Source organism: Xiphophorus couchianus, chromosome 15 (genome assembly GCF_001444195.1).
Source record: "Xiphophorus couchianus chromosome 15, X_couchianus-1.0, whole genome shotgun sequence".
Classification (NCBI taxonomy): Eukaryota; Metazoa; Chordata; class Actinopteri; order Cyprinodontiformes; family Poeciliidae; genus Xiphophorus; species Xiphophorus couchianus.
The window spans coordinates 11,845,824-11,865,119 of NC_040242.1; the positions used below are offsets into that span (position 1 = coordinate 11,845,824).

The 19,296-nt window shown below is 41.4% G+C and overlaps 2 protein-coding genes across 6 annotated transcripts in view; one reads left to right on the top strand and one right to left on the bottom strand.

Annotated features, from left to right (window-relative positions):
* Positions 1–13,585, top strand: part of daam1b (dishevelled associated activator of morphogenesis 1b) — a 48,888-nt gene extending 35,303 nt beyond the window's left edge. For 2 of the 3 annotated variants that reach the window (XM_028040022.1, XM_028040021.1), the window contains exons 6-26: positions 99–432; positions 538–648; positions 746–849; positions 1,163–1,229; positions 1,316–1,433; positions 3,409–3,547; positions 3,753–3,811; positions 3,881–4,068; positions 4,243–4,554; positions 4,637–4,744; positions 6,004–6,033; positions 7,141–7,238; positions 7,315–7,399; positions 7,508–7,614; positions 8,244–8,332; positions 9,336–9,504; positions 9,636–9,743; positions 10,339–10,399; positions 10,510–10,641; positions 11,584–11,754; positions 12,270–13,585. In XM_028040022.1, coding sequence (XP_027895823.1) covers positions 99–432; positions 538–648; positions 746–849; positions 1,163–1,229; positions 1,316–1,433; positions 3,409–3,547; positions 3,753–3,811; positions 3,881–4,068; positions 4,243–4,554; positions 4,637–4,744; positions 6,004–6,033; positions 7,141–7,238; positions 7,315–7,399; positions 7,508–7,614; positions 8,244–8,332; positions 9,336–9,504; positions 9,636–9,743; positions 10,339–10,399; positions 10,510–10,641; positions 11,584–11,754; positions 12,270–12,482 — 2,803 coding nt within the window. In that variant the 3' untranslated portion in view covers positions 12,483–13,585. The remainder of the gene's footprint in view (positions 1–98; positions 433–537; positions 649–745; positions 850–1,162; positions 1,230–1,315; positions 1,434–3,408; positions 3,548–3,752; positions 3,812–3,880; positions 4,069–4,242; positions 4,555–4,636; positions 4,745–6,003; positions 6,034–7,140; positions 7,239–7,314; positions 7,400–7,507; positions 7,615–8,243; positions 8,333–9,335; positions 9,505–9,635; positions 9,744–10,338; positions 10,400–10,509; positions 10,642–11,583; positions 11,755–12,269) is intronic. The other variant, XM_028040024.1, reaches the window with a different exon arrangement.
* Positions 13,586–13,587: 2 nt separating this feature from the next.
* Positions 13,588–17,955, bottom strand: l3hypdh (trans-L-3-hydroxyproline dehydratase). 3 transcript variants are annotated; one of them, XM_028040027.1, is made up of 6 exons: positions 17,677–17,955; positions 15,597–16,081; positions 15,334–15,503; positions 15,066–15,188; positions 14,718–14,855; positions 13,588–14,046 (listed from the first exon to the last, which is right to left on the bottom strand). In XM_028040027.1, the coding sequence occupies exons 2-6, from the start codon at positions 16,072–16,074 to the stop codon at positions 13,921–13,923; spliced, it is 1,035 nt and encodes a 344-aa protein (XP_027895828.1). In that variant the 5' UTR covers positions 16,075–16,081; positions 17,677–17,955; the 3' UTR covers positions 13,588–13,920. The 3 variants fall into 3 exon arrangements, with proteins under 3 accessions (XP_027895828.1, XP_027895829.1, XP_027895827.1); XM_028040028.1 differs by lacking the exon at positions 17,677–17,955 and having other exon boundaries at positions 15,334–15,417; positions 15,706–16,709; XM_028040026.1 differs by lacking the exon at positions 17,677–17,955 and having other exon boundaries at positions 15,597–16,709.
* Between the last annotated feature and the right edge of the window lie 1,341 nt (positions 17,956–19,296).

Sequence of the window (19,296 nt, forward strand, 5' to 3'; positions counted from 1 at the left end):
AAGAAAGTTTATTTCTCTAATCGGCTGCATCAAAGCTCAACCTCAAGGCATCTGCTCATGTGTATGTTCTTGGAGTTACCTTGCCTTTTATATTCCAGGTTTGTGACCCGTTTTATCGACCTGGATGGCCTGACGTGCATCCTGAACTTCCTGAAGAGCATGGACTACGACACCACCGAATCGCAGATCCACACGTCGCTGATCGGCTGCATCAAGGCTCTGATGAACAACTCGCAGGGCCGTGCCCACGTCCTTGCGCACTCCGAGAGCATCAATATCATCGCCCAGAGCCTGGCCACGGAAAACATTAAGACTAAGGTGGCAGTGCTGGAAATAATGGGTGCTGTTTGCCTTGTGCCTGGTGGACACAAAAAGATTCTGGAGGCCATGCTGCACTATCAACGCTTCGCCTGTGAGAGAACGCGCTTCCAGGTGGGTCATTGCTGATTTTCTTTCCTTTTTCTTTTTTTTTTACGGTTCAATGCAGCAATATTTTTGGAAGATATTAAATGCTGGTTATGGTCCATCGTTCCTCAGACACTTATAAATGAGCTGGACCGGAGCACGGGGAGATACAGGGACGAGGTCAACCTGAAAACAGCCATCATGTCCTTTATTAATGCTGTGCTGAGTCAAGGAGCTGGAGAGGTACATTTTTGAATCATTGGACTCGTTTTATACTGGAGCATTTTTATCTAACAACTCATAAGATTTAACTCACTTTATTTGTTTTTCTCCTGAACAGACTAGTTTGGAATTTCGTATCCATCTCCGATATGAATTTCTTATGCTGGGAATTCAGCCTGTGATCGATAAGCTGCGATCACATGAAAACTCCACTTTAGACAGGTAAGATTCTGCCTCTCTCTTTAAAATGTGCAGTTTCATTAAAAATAAATATTAGTAATAAACAGTTTGAAATTTAAATAGAAATTTTGATGAAAATCTGAGACTCAAAGTTTTTTACATCAGGTTCCTTGGAAATGTGGAAATCCAAATCCTTATTCAGAATCCATTACCCTTAGCTTAAGCTGTAATGGGATTTCCCAGTAACCCTATTAGATAATGCATTAATATAAACAGTCCATGCAGGATAAGTACTTGAATGCATCATATTTGCAGCCTTTCAATATAATGAAATTGTTTTCTGTGACCCTCTCAGGCATTTAGACTACTTTGAGATGCTGCGGAACGAGGATGAGCTGGCTTTGTCGAAACGGTTCGAGTCGGTGAGGAAAAGAGCCGCCTACTCCTGCAAGTCTGAGTAAAGCGTTTTCTACACATTCAATATCCTGTTATGGTTTTTCTCTTTTAGGTACATATAGACACCAAAAGTGCCACACAAGTTTTTGATCTCATCCGCAAGAAGATGAACCTCACTGATGCATACCCGCACTTTATGTCTGTGCTTCATCACTGTCTGCTAATGCCACGTAAGTGTTTCTGTAAAAGGTAGGATTACACAGAGATAGTACCTATTTCTGTAGTATTTTTTTTTTTTCATGAGGCTGCAAATAGCAGTCCAAAGGCAGCGGTACTACTCCCATACAGTGCACAGTGCTTGTACTCTCCAGTTTGGTGCCAAAAAAGATAAGAGTGTTGACTTTGTCCAGATTAAATGGTCCAGAAAATTGGATAAGCACATTCCCAGCCTAACCGGACACTATGCTCCTTTGGACTGTGATATTTACTTTGTCCAAGGGTTTTTGTAAAAAGGTTCCCACATCGTGCGTGAAAGAGCCTCTAAACAAATAAGTGTTTTATCTGATGTGTATTTTCTTTACTAATCAACTAACTTCAGTCAGCTTACTAAAAGAAATAGAAAAAAAAACCTCTACTAGGCCTGCTATGCAGACTGGAAAAGTTGGATGCTAGTATTTTCCACAGTCTGAGTATTTATAGTACTTACATCCGAGAGATCCACCAGTCTATAAATTCTGGGCCCAGTGCTGGATTGGTGGATTGGTGGAGTAAAGCGTGTATAGATAGATATGTCCATCTATCTATACACCTATCCACTAATCTTTTTTACTGTCTGTATTTGTTTCAGGTTCTCTATTAAAAACAATATTCCGCTGTGAATTCATTGGAAAGTTTTGTATTTTGACTTTAAATATGTGAATATGGGAAATGAGTCTTAAAAAGTCCTGAAAGTAGATGTCTACAACCTTGGCTATTATTATTAAAAAGAAGAATGAATCAATCACTAATTTGTAATATAATCCTCTGAAATAACACTGGACACAAATATAAATATAACACTTGTTTTTCCTACCATTTTGTCATGAGCTGAACTCAATCTAATCAAAACTTTTTTTATACACACAATAAACTTATTTCTCTAAATTAATTTGTCTAAATTTGTTTGTAAGCACTTCTCATTTTGCAGAGATTATCCATCCCACTTCACAGGTGTGGCATAGTGAGATGATGATTAGACAGCATAATTATTGCACAGGTGTGCCTCAGACTGGCCACAATAAATGGCCACTCTGAAATGTGTGGTTTTGCTTTACTGGGAGGGTCAGAAAACCAGTCGGTATCTGGTGTGACCACCATTTGCCTCATACAGTCCAACACATTTGCTTCACATAGAGTTGATCAGGTTATTGATTCCACTCCTGTTCAATGGCTGTGCAAAGTTGCTGGATATCGGTAGAAACTGCAACACGCTGATTCAGAGGATCCCGAAACTGCTCAATAGCTAACAGGTCTGGTACGAATGCTGGCCACGCAAGAACTGGGATGTTTTCAGCTTTGATTAATTGTGTAAAGATCCTTACACAATTGACCCTCCCTGTGATGGTTTCTGACAGTTTCTGCAGAAATTCTTTGGTTATACAAAATGTTTGAAGCATTTGTCCTGGTTGCTCATCTCAGACAATTTTGGAGGTGATTTTTTTGGATGTGGAAGTCCTGTGCTGCTGTCGTTACAAGTGTTGATTATGGTAGTGAAGTGAACATTCAGTTCACAGTCAATGGCTCTGGTGGGCAATCCTGTGCTCCCTCAAAACCTGTGACATCTGTGGCATTGCGCTGTGAGATAAAGCTTCCCATTTCAGAGTGGCAATTTATTGTGGCCAATCTGAGACACGCCTCTGCAATAATCATGCTGTCTAATCAGCATCTTGATACGCCACACATGCAAGGTGAGATGGATTATCTGGGGAACAGAAACTTGCTCAATAACATAGATGTTGGGAGATTAGTGAACAATATTTTAGAAAAATGGGTTTATTGCATACATAGAAAAAGTTGTGGATGTTTGAGTTCAATTCATGACAAACTTACACGTGTTGCATTTTATATTTTTGTTCATTGGAATACAAGGCATTTTTTCTGTGATGCCGTTAAAGAGTAAGAAATGGTTCAGGACTCTGACTGAAAGCTCCTTGTCTTCATTTCCAGACAAGAGAAGCGGAAACACGGTACAGTACTGGCTGCTGTTGGACCGGATCGTCCAGCAGATGGTCCTACAGAACGATAAAGGTCACGATCCAGACATCGCACCGCTGGAGAACTTTAACGTAAAGAATGTGGTCAGGATGTAAGTGCTCTGCTCATCATTTAACACAGAAATAAATGGGGACATGGAAGGAATTACATGACTGTGGGAGTGAGGAATGCACAAGAGTGCTGTGCTTGCTGACAAGCTGAAAGTCACAAAGTTTACAATGTTGGCTCCGGAGGGTTTCTTTTTAAAGTTCATCTGCGGGCTGCGATTAATTATCCGTTGTCATCTTGCTGCACAGGCTGGTCAATGAAAACGAGGTCAAACAGTGGAAAGAGCAGGCAGAGAAAATGAGGAAAGGTGCGTGCATTCCATGACTTCAAATCCAGATTGAACGAACTTGATATTAAGATTATTTCTCCACAACAGAACACCATGAGCTGCAGCAAAAGTTTGAGAAGAAAGAACGTGAATGTGACGCAAAGACACAGGAGAAAGAGGAGATGATGCAGACGCTCAACAAGATGAAAGAGAAGCTGGAAAAGGAGAGCAACGAACACAAGAATGTCAAACAGCAAGTGGCCGAACTTACGGCGCAACTGCATGAACTCAGCACCGTATGTTTATATCACTGTAAAATAAAGTGAAAAATCAGGTTTTTGTTTTTAAAAAAAACTCCTTTTACATCAATAACATAAGGTTGTTAATTAATTTTCTGTCGTTTTCATAGATGTGCAACACGAGAGACTTGCATTTTAACCCTCCTTTGTGTTTTCAATCTGTCCCTGCAGAGACAGGCAGCAGCTGTCGTTCCTGGAGGTCCTCCTCTTCCCCCAGGACCCCCTGGCAGCCCTCTGCCTCCTCCACCGATGCCACCATCATTTGCAGGCATGTGCCCCCCACCTCCTCCTCCTGGTGGTGGCATGCCTCCTCCACCTCCTCCGCCCCCTCCACCAGGTGGCCCTCCGCCTCCCCCTGGACGCGCACCCATGGGGGGCATCCCTCCACCACCAGGAGCCCCCCTGGGACCATCTTTGAAGAAGAAGAACATTCCTCAGCCATCCAATCCTCTCAAGTCTTTCAACTGGTCCAAGTTGGCTGAGGTGGAAGCAGTAAAGAGATTCAATGCCAAGTTTTTTGTAAATAAAATGACACGGGGTAAAATGTATAATTTCCTCTGCACAGAATAAGCTGGAGGGTACTGTGTGGATGGATGTGGACGATGCCAGAGTTTTTAAAGTCCTGGATCTGATGGACATAGAGAAGACATTCTCAGCATATCAGAGACAGCAGGTATGATTCAGGTTCAATTTTAATTAGACACGAACAGCAGATTTTTCTTTTTAATGTTCAGATTTTTGTTCTGCCATTTTTCACTTTTTCATCATCTAAGTTCCACAACTTTGATGCTTGAATCTTGCTGATCTTTTACATCTAAATTGATCATATGGTCTGTGTGACTGTATGTGCATGAGTTTAATCAGCACAATCAGCTTCCTGTTGATTTTTGTTTGTTTGTTTTGCTGCGTTGCTTGAACTTGTTCACTTTTTATTACACGAGGACATCACTGTTAAATGTATTTTTTGGAGGATATGAGGTGACAGACCAACACAAATGGTACATTATTGCGAAGTGGAAGGAAAAGCATAATGTTTACTCAACACTTAAAAAAAACAGAACAAATGTGCCATACATTTGCATTCAGCCAGCCTGAGTAAATGCTTTGTAGATGCACTTTTCAAGACAGTAATAACTGTAGGTTTTTGGGAAATGTCTCTGCCAGGTTTTATGTACAGCTAGACTGTTTTTCCTTCTTTATGTTCAAAATGGCTCAATCTCTGTTGGACCAGATGGAAAGTGTCTGCAAATATCTTTTTTTTTTTTTTTTGCACAAAAAAAAATCAAAATTTTTGTTGAAAAATGTTCTTTAAATTAGATATCTTTATTTGGGCTGGGCAATCCTAGAAAGGTGTTGTAGTACTGCCCTGTATTTATGAAGGTTATTTATTGATTACACAAACTTAACAGTGTTCTGTGTTTTTACATTTGAACTGATTGTTTTCGGTTTTGCCTTTTTTGCTGTGTGAAAATGCATGAATTAGCTGTTTAGAATTGGCTTCCTTTTGGTTTTAGTTCTCTTTTGCTTTAATTTCTGCACATTACACATTGGTTTGTGGTGTGTTTTTTTGTAAAAAATGCTGTCATTCATTTAAGCATGTTTAATACATTCAACATTACATTGAGATTGCATGTAGAACATAAGAACATAGGCTGAGTTTCGTTTTAGAAGTCAGTTATCAGCCTGATTAGATTTCACAGTGACCCAACATGGAGACAGCAGACAGACATTAATGTGACAACGAGCACACATTGACCAATTGAACCACTCATCCCGTCTCACTGCTGCTCACCTCACTACTGATTCATTGTCACTGAAGTGCCGAATGAGCTCTGATTCATTTGCTGTCTGCTCTTATGGGCTGCAATCACGTAACTGCTTTACTCATTCTAATGAATGCTTCCATCTTCCCTGCTTCCTGCTGCATTTTAGGACTTCTTAATGATCAATAACAGCAAACAGGTGAGTTGATTTTTATCTACAGTAAGTTTATAGTCTCATCCAGGTGTTGTAACTGTCTGCTTTCTGTTTCTAGTGTTGAGTATTTGGGATATTTGTTGTCTGTCTGTCATGTTTGTGATGTTATGAGCTCATTGTGTGTCTCCTACAAAGCCTTAGAGTTTTAGTCCCTCTTTTATGTTTTGTTGTGTTTCTTCTCACTGGCTTAATACTGCCCAGTTGTTTATGGGATTTATAATTAAAAAGTCCCTGGTTTATCATTTCCATGGGAAGGCAAGCACGATCCTCCTCTCTTTCGTTCAGAACCACACCTACCATCTCTGCAACAAAACGTTTTCTCACAAACTGGAAGTTTCCAAAAAATATTGCCGGTTTCTGCATCTCTACGTCCAGTTTCAGCTTTGCTTTGGAGGAGGAAACACCATTAGTGTTGTCACCAGCCTGTCATTGTTAATATTTTTCCTTTTGTATTTGCACTGCATTCTGAAGAGCTTGCATCTGTTATGTGTCTTTGCAAAAATCGCAGTTTGGAGGTTTTCGTGCTTAATCTTAGCTTGGAGCATTGTATAAGCCACAGACTTGAACATAGTGCTGAGTTTTCCTATTCTTTCCTCTTTTTTTTGTTTTCCTGGAAAAGTGAGGATTAATCACTTCAGCATCCTTGCTGGCAAAGCAGTGGCGGGACCCCCCATGAATAGTAGTTGCAGACAGTCTGTTGAACTTTCTGCTTCACATTTTCTGTTTTCTAAGCCACACCAGATCCCAAGAACCACTCATTATGACTAAGCAGCCACTGCTGCTACCAGGCCATTCACGCCAGATATGCTACCAGCAGGATAATGAACCACCTCAAAAGTTTAGTGCATGCTAAACAAAGTCTGGGACCTATCACCTTAACTCTTATAATCCAGCATAATGGGGAGCGCACTGTGTTCTTGGCGCACCACAGAAGACCCCTATAAGGCTATCAACTTTCTGCCAGATTTTTAGTATTTTTCTGATCTTGTGGTGTAGTCGTAGTTTGGTGGAAAAGGGGCTTAATCAGTGTTTTGCTTCAGTGTGTCACCTGCCGAAATAGTTTACTATAACTCTAATCTTAACTCTAAACAGAAAGAAGCAGAAGACGACACCTTAAGCTCTAAGAAAGTCAAGGAGCTGTCAGTCATTGATGGTCGTCGGGCTCAAAACTGCAACATCCTGCTCTCACGGTGAGTTCAGACGAAACCGTCACGCTGAGCGGAAACAAAGCGTGTTTCCAACTGACTCACTTGTTGTGTACTGCAGACTGAAGCTCTCAAATGAGGAGATTAAGAGAGCCATTCTTACCATGGATGAGCATGAGGACCTTCCTAAAGACATGCTGGAGCAGGTATGGACATGGAAGCACAGACGTATCGAGCAAGAAACGCCCGTATTGTATTGTACACATTTGCTGCCTTACTGTCAGATTGTAAATATCCTCCTTTTGCTCGATCAGTTGCTGAAGTTTGTTCCTGAGAAGAGCGATGTGGATCTCCTGGAGGAGCACAAGCATGAGCTGGATCGCATGGCCAAACCTGACCGCTTCCTCTATGAGATGAGCAGGTAATTACATTTGCTGCCTGCAGGATCCTCTTAACTTGAGAGCCGGGAGCTTCAGGTTGGTGTGGCTCAAACAATAGTCTTTGTTGCAGAGACCACAAATAAATAAAACAACACATGGGTTTCTACTTAGGAGGGAACAATAGCTGAGTGTGAATCTCAACTTCTAAATTTGGGGGATGATTACGGTAAATAGAAACAACAATGTAGTAAGAGTATTTGTATCCCCAGTTTGCAATCAATGTAATGCAAGCTGTAAAAAAACCAAAAAAACAAAGAACATATAACATGTAATAGCTGCAGAATATATAATTTTTTTCAAACAGATGTTAAGAAAGGCTAAAAGGGATTGCTAAAATATAAAGTTTTGTATTTTTATTTTAAGAATCTGTCAACTTTTCATAGAGACTTGAAAGAACTATGCATGTCACTGTGGTTGTCATAAGCTTCGGATTCTGTAGTTTATTGCTCTTATGAACCCTGCCAAAAATACTTCCACTACCACAAATCTTATGTCATTAAGTGAGATGAATAGTTTTGGTTTTATAAAGGGTCTGTTTTGTGGCTTTTCAGTAAATCTATTTATTTCCCTATTCATATTTAATTTCGCCTGCTCTTCATCTTCCTTTCAGAATAAACCACTACCAGCAGAGGCTTCAGTCGTTGTACTTCAAGAAGAAGTTTGCAGAGAGGATTGCTGAGATCAAACCCAAAATTGAAGGTGAGCAAAGCCTTAGAATGAGATTTAACTTGACTCGGTCATATTAATTGGCATCCCTGGTAAAGAAGTGCCTTTAGAATTAATTAATCTGTTATTGCAGTAGCATAAACCTAAAATAAAAAGTTGGTTGGGAGTGATGCAAGAAAAACATCTTGGGTTATCTTGCACTGGGACTATAACTGGAACCGTGTATATCAGTAAGATGAGACTAAGCCCCTTTTCAGATATTTTCTTTTTCATGGTGTTCTGTATATGTGTTCTTTATAGCTAGTGATTAACTAAAAGAAATAAAGTTGACCCACCAATATTCTGCCATGAGGCCCCTCTAGTGGTAGCTGTAAATCTGTAACTACTATGAAGTATATGTGTAATTGCTAAGGGGTGAAATGGTAGAGTGAACGGTGAGTGATGCTGTGGGCCTCTTTCTCTTTCAAAGGCTCTTGGAATGTTGTTAGCATACATCTCATCATCGACTCTATAAAATACCAGGGCATTTGGAGTGAGAAAATCTGATGGCCTCTGCCAAACAAAACATAAAAAGGCAGTGGTAGGGGTTTTCTGGATTAAAATGTGGCCAAATTAACACAAAAATTGTTCACCAGAAACAAAATCAACATAATTCTGTGTGTCCATCTCAGTCCCCCAAACTGAAGCAGGACAAAAAACGACAACAGAAAGGATCCATGAGCCTGGACTCTCTCTCCTAAACAGAAATCCCCTCTCTCTGTAAGATGCAACCTTGTGAAATGTTATAGGAGACCAAGTGCTGTCCTATTTGCAAACGAGACTGTATAAAGTGTCAACAGCTGGAGAAAATAAATGTGCTCAATATAAAGGTGGGATCTTTTTCAGTGTGGGATCATAATACTTCAATAAAAACTATGATTTGTTTTAGGCTTTTTCCATATTTTTACCAGGGTTGCCAGTAAAAATGTCTGGATTTTTTTTTTATTAATCTACACTACTGTCATTTTGAAGAAAGCTTCCCATTTCTTTGTTTTAGGTCTTACTAAGGCTTCCAAGGAGATATTACACAGTAGAAACCTGAAGCAGCTGTTGGAGGTGGTCCTTGCTTTTGGAAACTACATGAACAAGGGTCAGAGAGGCAACGCTTACGGCTTTAAAGTGTCTTCACTCAACAAGATTGCCGATACCAAATCCAGTATTGACAAGTGAGTTTGTCAGCCATACCACTGACGACATCTAAGTATGATAAGGAACTGAGAATGTTTTATTCTTCTGGTAAAGCTTCATTAATCAAATACAGCACACTTACTCATTCCTTTGTGCCTCTTTAACTCAGGAATATAACTCTGCTGCACTACCTGATCACCATCCTAGAGAAGAAATACCCCAAAGTCCTCAAGTTCCAGGATGATCTGCAGAGTGTCTCAGAGGCAGCTAAAGTCAAGTATGTAAAAACTATATACATTTTATTTTATTTTGGCTAAATTGTTCATAAAAATGTTTTTTGGACTACTGATGAACCCTGGATAGTTTCATCAAGGATTAACATCGTCCATCCTACTGCCACACCACTCTGATTTTTTGTATTTAGACAGAGTTTGAGTTGCATTACTGTAGTGCTCCATGTCCACACCATTACAAGTAAAACACACCATTACAAGTAAAACACACAATGATTGTGTAGAAAACTAAGACTTTCAACTTCCTCCATTCACCGTGATTATGTTTTACTGCACGGATTACTAATTTAAAGTGCTTTTGTGACAGAGTAACAGTTGTAAAAAAAAAAAACAAAGCATAAATTATACCATTTATGTATAAAGAGAAATTTGAGATTTTTTTTCACTTTTGTCACTGAGATCATTTAAATCTCTGGGTATAGTCCTCATCCATTAGGTTTCAAAGCTAATACCTTTTGATTTCTTTTTTCTATTAAGGATATAGTTAAGGAAGCATCCAATCTTCACAGTCTGCTATTAGACTGGTTTTAAAGATGATCACTCTGTGGGCAATTATCCACTTTCTCTCTTTTCATACAGCATGACAGAGCTGGAAAAAGACATTGGCAACCTGCGCAGTGGCTTAAAAAGTGTTGAGAGCGTGAGTCAAACATTCATCTCACTATTACAGCAGTTACATGATTTTAAATACACGTTTAAAATTTACACGTTGCTCAATTTACGTTTTATTTTTTTATTTTACTCTTACAGGAGCTGGACTTCCAGAAGAATCGCCCACAGGAAGTAGGTGACAAGTTTGTGTCAGTGGTGAGCCAGTTCATCACCGTGGCCAGCTTCAGCTTCTCCGACGTGGAAGACTCTCTCGCCGAAGCCAAAGAACTGGTGAGTCGATCAGAAAGGGTTGATTTCTGGAGAGAACCACATGTGAGCCGACAGGAGTGCATCACTGTCACTCAAAGACCTAGGGGCTGAAAGCTCTCTTCTGGTTTCCTCTCAGCACAGCTGTTCCTACACGTCTCGTTGACCCCCATCAGTCACCTCTGTAGGAAAGCGAACAGCAGGGGGGAAGCGTCTCAGCTTCCTGCTGCAGGACCCCTCGCACTTTTTATTGGGTCCAAGAAACAGGAGCACAAGTCTAGGATCATTTCACGCTGTGGAATTATACCTGCCAGCTGCATAAACATAATATTTCATGGATGCTTTTTCTTCCTTAAAGTAAAGCGCCAGTGTTAAATAACACAGAAGAAACTTTAGTTTATTGCGTTGATTAAAGTATTACTGCTTAAAGCTTGAGCATGTTTTCCCTTTTCACCTGAGATTATGACGTCAGACTATTGGATTTATATCTGTTTTGCACATAGAAGTGCATTTAAAGTATCAATATGCTGCACTTTATTTAGTTCTTTAAGATATTAGAAAGACGACCAAAATGATGAAGTGACCCTTTAAAAGCATCTTTGATCTACCTTATGGTTTTCCTGTCAGTGCTGCTGTAAACATCTCATTTTTAAAGGTATATATTCTCAGCGTGACCTCGCATCTGGACGCTCTCCTTTCAAACACCCAACAAACACATTGCCTTAATTTGGGCTCTGGTTCCAGCCCCCGAACTCTGCTCTAATCAGTAGCCAGTCATATCTAAGCTAACTTGGGCTTCAAAGCTCCCGACTTCTGCTGCCATGCTCCGATTTCAAAGAAGCCGAAGACTTAACGAGTCGCCTGTAAACCGGTAAAAGACAGAGGAAGACGTGCTTCTGCTGACTGCCGCAGTAAATCTAATCCCCTGTGCCGCTCTCTGTGTTCTTCTTCGCTTTGGTCCTGCAGTTCCTGAGGGCAGTGAAGCACTTTGGGGAGGATGCCAGCAAGATGCAGCCAGATGAGTTCTTTGGCATCTTTGACCAGTTCCTGCAGTCGTTCACAGAGGCTCAGCAGGAAAACGAGAACATAAGGAAACGCAAGGAAGAGGAGGAGCGCAGGGCCAAAATGGAAGCTCAGGTGTGTGATATTGTTGACTGCAAAGGTTTGTTTTAGGGGCATTTATGAACCATTTACATTTCCACTCAGAAGTCTGAATGCACATTTGTACTTTTATGACAGTTTCGATTTTTTTCAAGGGTGAAAAGTTCAACAACCAGGTGCACAAGTTTTAATTTTTGTAAATTTTCTCTTATCTGCAAGGGTCTGTCATAGAGATTCAGTTTAAATCTTTAAAAGCCCCAGATTAACATGATTAAGAGAACACCAAGTTGCCAAATTGCTGCGCATAAACGGATATATTGGCAGCAATGTAATAATTGAAGGAAGAGAGGAGAAAAGAAACCTGTTCATCGAGTCAGCTGTTGCTAATTTAGTTTCAGCAGATGACTGAAAACAATTGAAACTGTTCTACAGGTTTTATGTGCAGGTAAACCAACACTTTATTAGATCTAAGGCAGTGCTGTGCTGGAAAGTTAAGGAGAATCCACTTAGAGAGATTTATAAATGAACTGCTTGTTCCTGTGTGTCACCAGCTGAAAGAACAGAGAGAGAAAGAACGCAAGGCCCGGAAAGCAAAAGCAAACGGAGAGGAAGACGGCGGCGAGTTTGATGACCTGGTGTCTGCATTGCGGTCAGGCGAAGTGTTTGACAAGGATCTGTCCAAGATGAAACGCAACCGCAAACGGATCAACAACCAGAGCACGGACTCGAGCAGGGAGCGGCCAGTCACGAAGCTCAACATCTAAAACGTCCGTCCCCGCTCGCTTGTTTTTCCTCTTCAGCATCGGTTTGCCGTTGGGTCAAACTGACCTCCACATTCCTCTGCACCTTCATCCACCACCACCCAGATAGGCTTAAATCATGACCTCGTTGCAGAGCCATGCACTACACAACACATTCAGTAACTTGTTTTTCTTTTTTTTAATCTTATTCTGTTAGATTGCCATACGAGAGGGGGCGGAAACCAAACGCTGATAAAACTTTGACCAAATCAGATCAGTTTGTTCAGACGAAGCTGGAGACCAGCCTCCCTCCAGGTGTGGGAGATGCTTGTGGTTGTTTGATAAGATCCCTTTTCGTGCTGCTTTTCTACATCAGAATCTATGCACAAACTGAAACGTGCAGCTTTTAGACTCATTCAGAGCCGGGAGAGGCCATTTTGTACGGACTGGTTTCATAGATCGAAAGGTGGTCAGGTTCAGCTACCTGAGGTGTCCCAGACAGACTTGATGCTCTGCTGCTGCAGAAACATCACAGGACTGAGACTCTGTGTTATTGGGACACAAACTGAAAGTAATAGAGAAGCAGGGATTTTTCTATTCATTACTGATGGGGAGCATTCATTATATATATGTGTGTGTATATGTTTCATTTGAACATTCTCCTGTTAAGAGCTGGCCTTGACTGTGTTGGTTTTTCTTTGTTGGGTGGGGTACTCTCACAACCTGCAGCCTCTCAACATGTGTGAACACTCATGTCATAAACAGCATATATCCAAATATAAGGGTGTGTGTTTGCACACACACACACACACACACACATAGAAATGTATGATTCTTATGCTAAATGCCATTTTAAGAACAGAAAACAATTCTTGAAATATATTTCCCTACCCATAATGAGAGTTGCCCCACTTTATTGTCTTTATTTGTACAAATTAAGTATGTTTTCAGCACACTGGCTGGATTTACACTGCATTTAAAAACCCACGTACAGGTAACTACGTATTTGAATTTCAGCTTTGTGAATCTATCCAGCGTCAAAACATCCCCACTCAAGTTTTATAATTTAAATACTGTCTTCCATTTGACCGGATATTAATAATAATAATAATAAATGGGAGAAATTACGTTTGAGTTTTGTGTTTATTCAACTTTAACATTTGTTTTGGTTAAAAATCTGTAGCTGAACATCACACACCATATGAGCATCAATATCAAATTGATATTGATGCTCATATCAACCTGACCTCTGGCTCCATCTACTGGTCGATTCACTGCATTTTCTAATTTACCGACAGGATTTAACTTTTTTTCTTCTTTTTTTTTGCTAAATTGCTTTTTGTCACTTTATTTTAGTGATAAATCCAAACATTTGCTGCTTGTATCTTCTCGGTGCATGCCTGTAATATTCCAAACACTTTCACCATGAATGAAGTGAAATCCCCTTTGTCGACAACAACGTTCACTTCAGCAGAAACCCATGGGTCAGCTCGTCTTGCGGCTCCTGGACGAAGCGTGAAACTCCGGTGTAGAAAGCACGGCCGGCTACTTCCACCACAACTGCCCTGAAGTCTCCGCATCTGATCTCCTGAAGAGAAACGGAAACGTCAAAAGTTCACCTCGGACTGCTGGGGAAAAGGTTTGTGGGGGTCGACACAGGAGCCGACACCGGCTCATAAATCAGGTTAAAGCTCAGCTGAAGAGTCAGAACTGATGGTTTTACATAAAAATAAAGAGAGCTTAGTTTTGCTCATGTAGTGAACTTTTAGTCAAAGATGGTAAGAGCCAAAAATGAGGAAAAAAATTTAAAATGTGATTTTAGATCCATTTGAATCTGTCCAATGTTATATCAAGTTGCTGGTAACCTTTGGTTGGTGGGGACAGAAAGAGAGCTAAAATCTACCATGTAGATTTTTTTCTTTATTTTTTTTTTATGTATTTTGGATTTATGTCAACTTAAATATCTAGAACCAACGGGCCATTTACAGCGTTGATTTAGCGTGAATATTGTAGACAATTGTTTGCTTAAACATGAAACGGTTTAAGTTCTTAAAGTATTAATTTCGTTAAACTTTGTATAATTGTCTTTCCTCTTTACAACTATGCACTAAATTGGTTTTTGCCAACGACATAAAATGCTAATAGAATAAACTGACGATTGTGGTTATAATGTGACAAAATGTAGAATTGTTAAGAGGTTCTATGCAAAAGTGTGAATACTTTTGCATAGAACTGCATCTAGATCAAGATTTCTCATACCTCAACAGCTTTTCCTGTAAACTGGGATCCGGTGGCGCCGCTCTGAAACGTCCTGGTCTGGTTCAGCTGGATGAGACCTTTGTGGTACTGAAGAGCAACTCGAGCTGTAACACCTGAACCAGTAGGGCTTCGGTCCACCTGGTGGGAGACGGGGGCAGCACAGATTATATGTTTAAGAATGTGTGTTTTAACTCACTGCAGAGGTGAGAGTTTAAATGTGATATTTGCAAAAACCATAGACTGGAGGGGTGGAGAATGGAAAAATAAGATGGGTGGACGGATTGGTGGATAGAAAAATGGATGATGTGAAGCTGGTTTTTCCAGATTGTGCAGGTACCCTGAACATACCTGAGCTTCGGCGAACACGCAGATGTTGGCGGTGGGCTCAGGTGAGAACTGGTCTCTGCCGTCTGTGAGGATGGTGCCGTAAAGGAACGCCAGGTCGTCGCTAACTGGATGGTGCAGCTTCACCTACCAAGGAGAAGAGAAAGAAGAAGGAGAATGTGGACAAGCTCGTAAATGGCATGCGCATGAAAAGAAAGCACTCTTTCTATTAACATCCCTGTGGCTGACCAGACTGTTTCCTTTTGAAGTGTAAAAGGAGAAAGTTTCCTACCTGGGATTTAATAGCTCTGGTCAGCGCCATTGCTGCGTCCACCAGATCCCTAGTCCTGGACTGCTTCACATCCAGACCAAACCTCTGTGCATCAACAAAGGCGTAAAAAGCTCCCCCGTAGCTGATGTCCACCGTCACCTCACCAAACCCCTCTACTGTCACCGTCGCATCTGGTGTAAAGTCATTTATTCAGCCCTGTGGGATATAAAACCACCTGACCACAATTTGAGTGTAAATAAAAAAACAAAAAAACGACCTCCCACCTGTTGCAAAGGCAAACGCCGGCACACTCAGAAACCTCACCGCTCCTGTTTTACCAGCAGAGTACTCCACAAAGGCCTTCACCAGCCCACAGGGGCAGTGGATGTTCACCTGCGTCTCCGGTGACTGCGGCTCCTTCACCAGCTTGTAGTCCACGGCGAAGCGACCCAGGGCGATGACGGCGTGTCCGCACATTGTGCTGTAGCCCTCGTTATGCATGAACAGCACCCCCAGGTCGGCCTCGGGCATCTCGCTGTCCACGATCAAGGCCCCGTACATGTCGTAGTGACCCCGGGGCTCGAACATCAGCACCTTCCTGAGGTGGTCCAGGTGCTCGCGGGCGTACCTGCGCTTTGAGAGCACACTGTCACCTCTGACCTCTGGGTAGCCGGCAACAATGATGCGGAGAGGTTCCCCTCCTGTGTGCATGTCGACCACAGAGAGCTCGACTCCCTCATGAGGGGGAAGCTGCAGCTCCATCTCTGAACTGCTCAAAGAAATAAAAATGCACGTAAGGTTTCAGCATCATTTGGACCTGATAAAAGTTTATCAGGTCCTCCTCACATCGCAGGAGGAAGGAAAATAATACATGATGTCACCAAATAATAGAGTCCACCCTTATGTAGTTTATCTCAGTGTAATTCCAGATGTTCTGTGAAACTTTCAGAGGTTTGAGAACAGTAGTGGACATACAGCATCCTGAAGACCAAGGGACACATAGAGGCCAGCTGGAAGTTCTGCAGAAGTTTAAAACAAGGTTCAAATCTTGGAATATTGGCTTGTCTTGGAATAACATTCCAAGATTTGAACGTCCCACAAAGCCCCGTTTCGGAGTTTAGTTCAGATGAAAGTATATTTAGGACTTGGACACTCTGTACATTCTGTTTGAGCTTTGCCAGAAGAATCTGTAAACATTTCCACCTGTAGATGTGCAAAGCTGGTGGACATTCACAGAAAAAAACTAAAGCTGTAATAGAAGCGAAAGGCAGCTTTAAAAAAAATGCAGACTAAACGTTTTGCTATTGCTATTTGTATCAAAGAATAGATTAAATGTAAAATATGCGTATTTTACATTGACTTTACTTAAATCCCAAACAACATACATTAAAATTTTTCGTTGACCAAAAGTGAAAAGATTAAGGGGAGTGAAGCCTTAATTATTCAGCGGGTGAGCAGGCATTACGGATTGGTCTGTTTCAGAAGCTTACATCCTTAGTTTTCCATCCATCCATCCATCTTCTTCCGCTTATCCGAGGTCGGGTCGCGGGGGTAGCAGCTTCAGAAGGGAGGCCCAGACTTCCCTCTCCCCAGCCACTTCTTCTAGCTCCTCCGGGGGAATCCCGAGGCGTTCCCAGGCCAGCCGAGAGACATAGTCCCTCCAGCGTGTCCTGGGTCTTCCCCGGGGCCTCCTCCCGGTGGGACGTGCCCGGAACACCTCACCAGGGAGGCGTCCAGGAGGCATCCTGACCAGATGCCCAAGCCACCTCAACTGGCTCCTCTCGATGTGAAGGAGCAGCGGCTCTACTCTGAGTCCCTCCCGGATGACTGAGCTTCTCACCCTATCTCTAAGGGAGAGCCCAGCCACCCTACGGAGAAAACCCATTTCGGCCGCTTGTATCCGCGATCTCGTTCTTTCGGTCATGACCCAAAGCTCATGACCATAGATGAGGGTGGGAACGTAGATCGACCGGTAAATCGAGAGCTTCGCTTTTTGGCTCAGCTCTCTCTTCACCACGACGGACCGGTACAGCGCCCGCTTGACAGCAGACGCTGCGCCAATCCGCCTGTCGATCCCCCGCTCCCTTCTTCCCCCATTCGTGAACAAGATCCCGAGATACTTAAACTCCTCCACTTGGGGCAGGACACCCCCCCTGACCCGGAGAAGGCACTCTACCCTTTTCCGGCTCAAGACCATGGCCTCGGATTTGGAGGCACCCTCCTTAGTTTTCATTTTTATTAAAAGGCTGCTCAACAACAATAAAACCAAAGCAAGAAACAGCTTTAAAGTTGTAGTAGCGTCCAACAACACAGAAGCAGAGACGGTCACTTTAACATGAAAACAAAAAGGAGGAAAATGTTTACCTGATTTAAAAAAAAAAAAGAAGTTTCTTTGATTCTTGCAAAACTTTTTTATTCGTCGTCCAGTTATTTTGTTACCAACACAAAACGGACCAGAGGATGGAAAAAAAGGATCAATAGCGCCACCTGTTGTTCTGGATGACTAAGAGAGGTTTCAGATGGGATGGTGTGGTCAAGTGTAGATGAACAAAAAAAGATTTTAACACAAATAATAACCATAGCTGGGAGTGATACCCCAATGATATTTTTTATAAATAAAATAACTGATGGTGATCTGGGGTTTTTAAATAAATCTAATTAAACCTTTACAGTGAAAATAATAAATAATAAAAATAAACCTTAAGTGCTGGGTATGGGAAATAAAAATCAGACCACCGCATTTTATTTCACATTTAAAACGGGGAAAATTATACTTTTACACAGAAGATAACGAAGGAAGACATTTTTAATCAACTGCAATCTGAAATAAATAATAAAACTATGACCAACGATATTCTAGGCCATATCACAACCTTTCATATTTCCATGCATAGTTTTTTAAAAAATATATTAAGAAGAAAAAAATACTTTGGCCTAAGCCGCTGAAAAGTCCCAGTTTGCTGTGCTGAGAGTTTAAACTGCTTGTCTTTAGCAAAAACAGAATTCAGAATTGTTTCTAACTTTCACGAGATAAAGATGTGCTACATAGAAGACTAAACAACAGATGGTGAGCAGGAATCTGTTTTCATTATTCATTTCACAGCTGACAGGTTCCCTCAGATACATGCAAGGTCGCTAAATAGATCTAACATAGGACAGATGTACCAAATCGGCCTGCATGCTGACAACATCACAGCCCACACTAACTTAATCGGAAGTCACTTAAAACTAAATGCCAATTATTTAAATCATCTATCTGTAATAAGCATACCTGAGCAAGTTTAGTTGCATGTCAGAATAAATAGTGACTTTAATACAGTTCTGTTGCAATACCTAAATTATGCATTACAATGCTGCAATCCTTTCTATGTGCACGGGTAAATCTGTTTGTTGAACACTTCAGTAGTTAAATGTGCAGATCACTAATATTTCTAGTATACTGTATGTTTTTCACCCTTTAGATTTACATGCTCTATTAGTCTGTGTCAGAACTTCTAAATTACACTAGTGTGGGAAAAAATAAAGGTCAACCCTAACCAGTACTTAGTTGTTTAACCTTGATCAGTGCACCTCGATGGGAGGCTATACTTTATAAGGCACATGCAGTTACCTGACTCCAGGGGTGGTAGCTTTAGGGAGGGATGAGGGGGCACTGGGGAGACATTAGACAAAGTGACTGATCCATTGTGCATGTGCAAATGTTGAGCCTGTTCCAATCTTACGGAGAGAACAAAGAGTCCGAGCTGCTCCCGTTTTCTCAGAGACACAAGCAGATGAACGACAAAAATCTGCACATTGACATTGGTAAAGTAAATAGTTCAAGAAGTCATGCTATGCTTTGGTTCTTTTGACATCTTCATCAAACTGGATTATAAACGGTCTCTGACATGGTTTTCTCACAGCTTGTTCAAAGCAACTATGAAATAACTCTTCTTCTTTACAAAAAAGCCTTTTTTAATAGTGGACCACCGAAGGGGTCGTTGG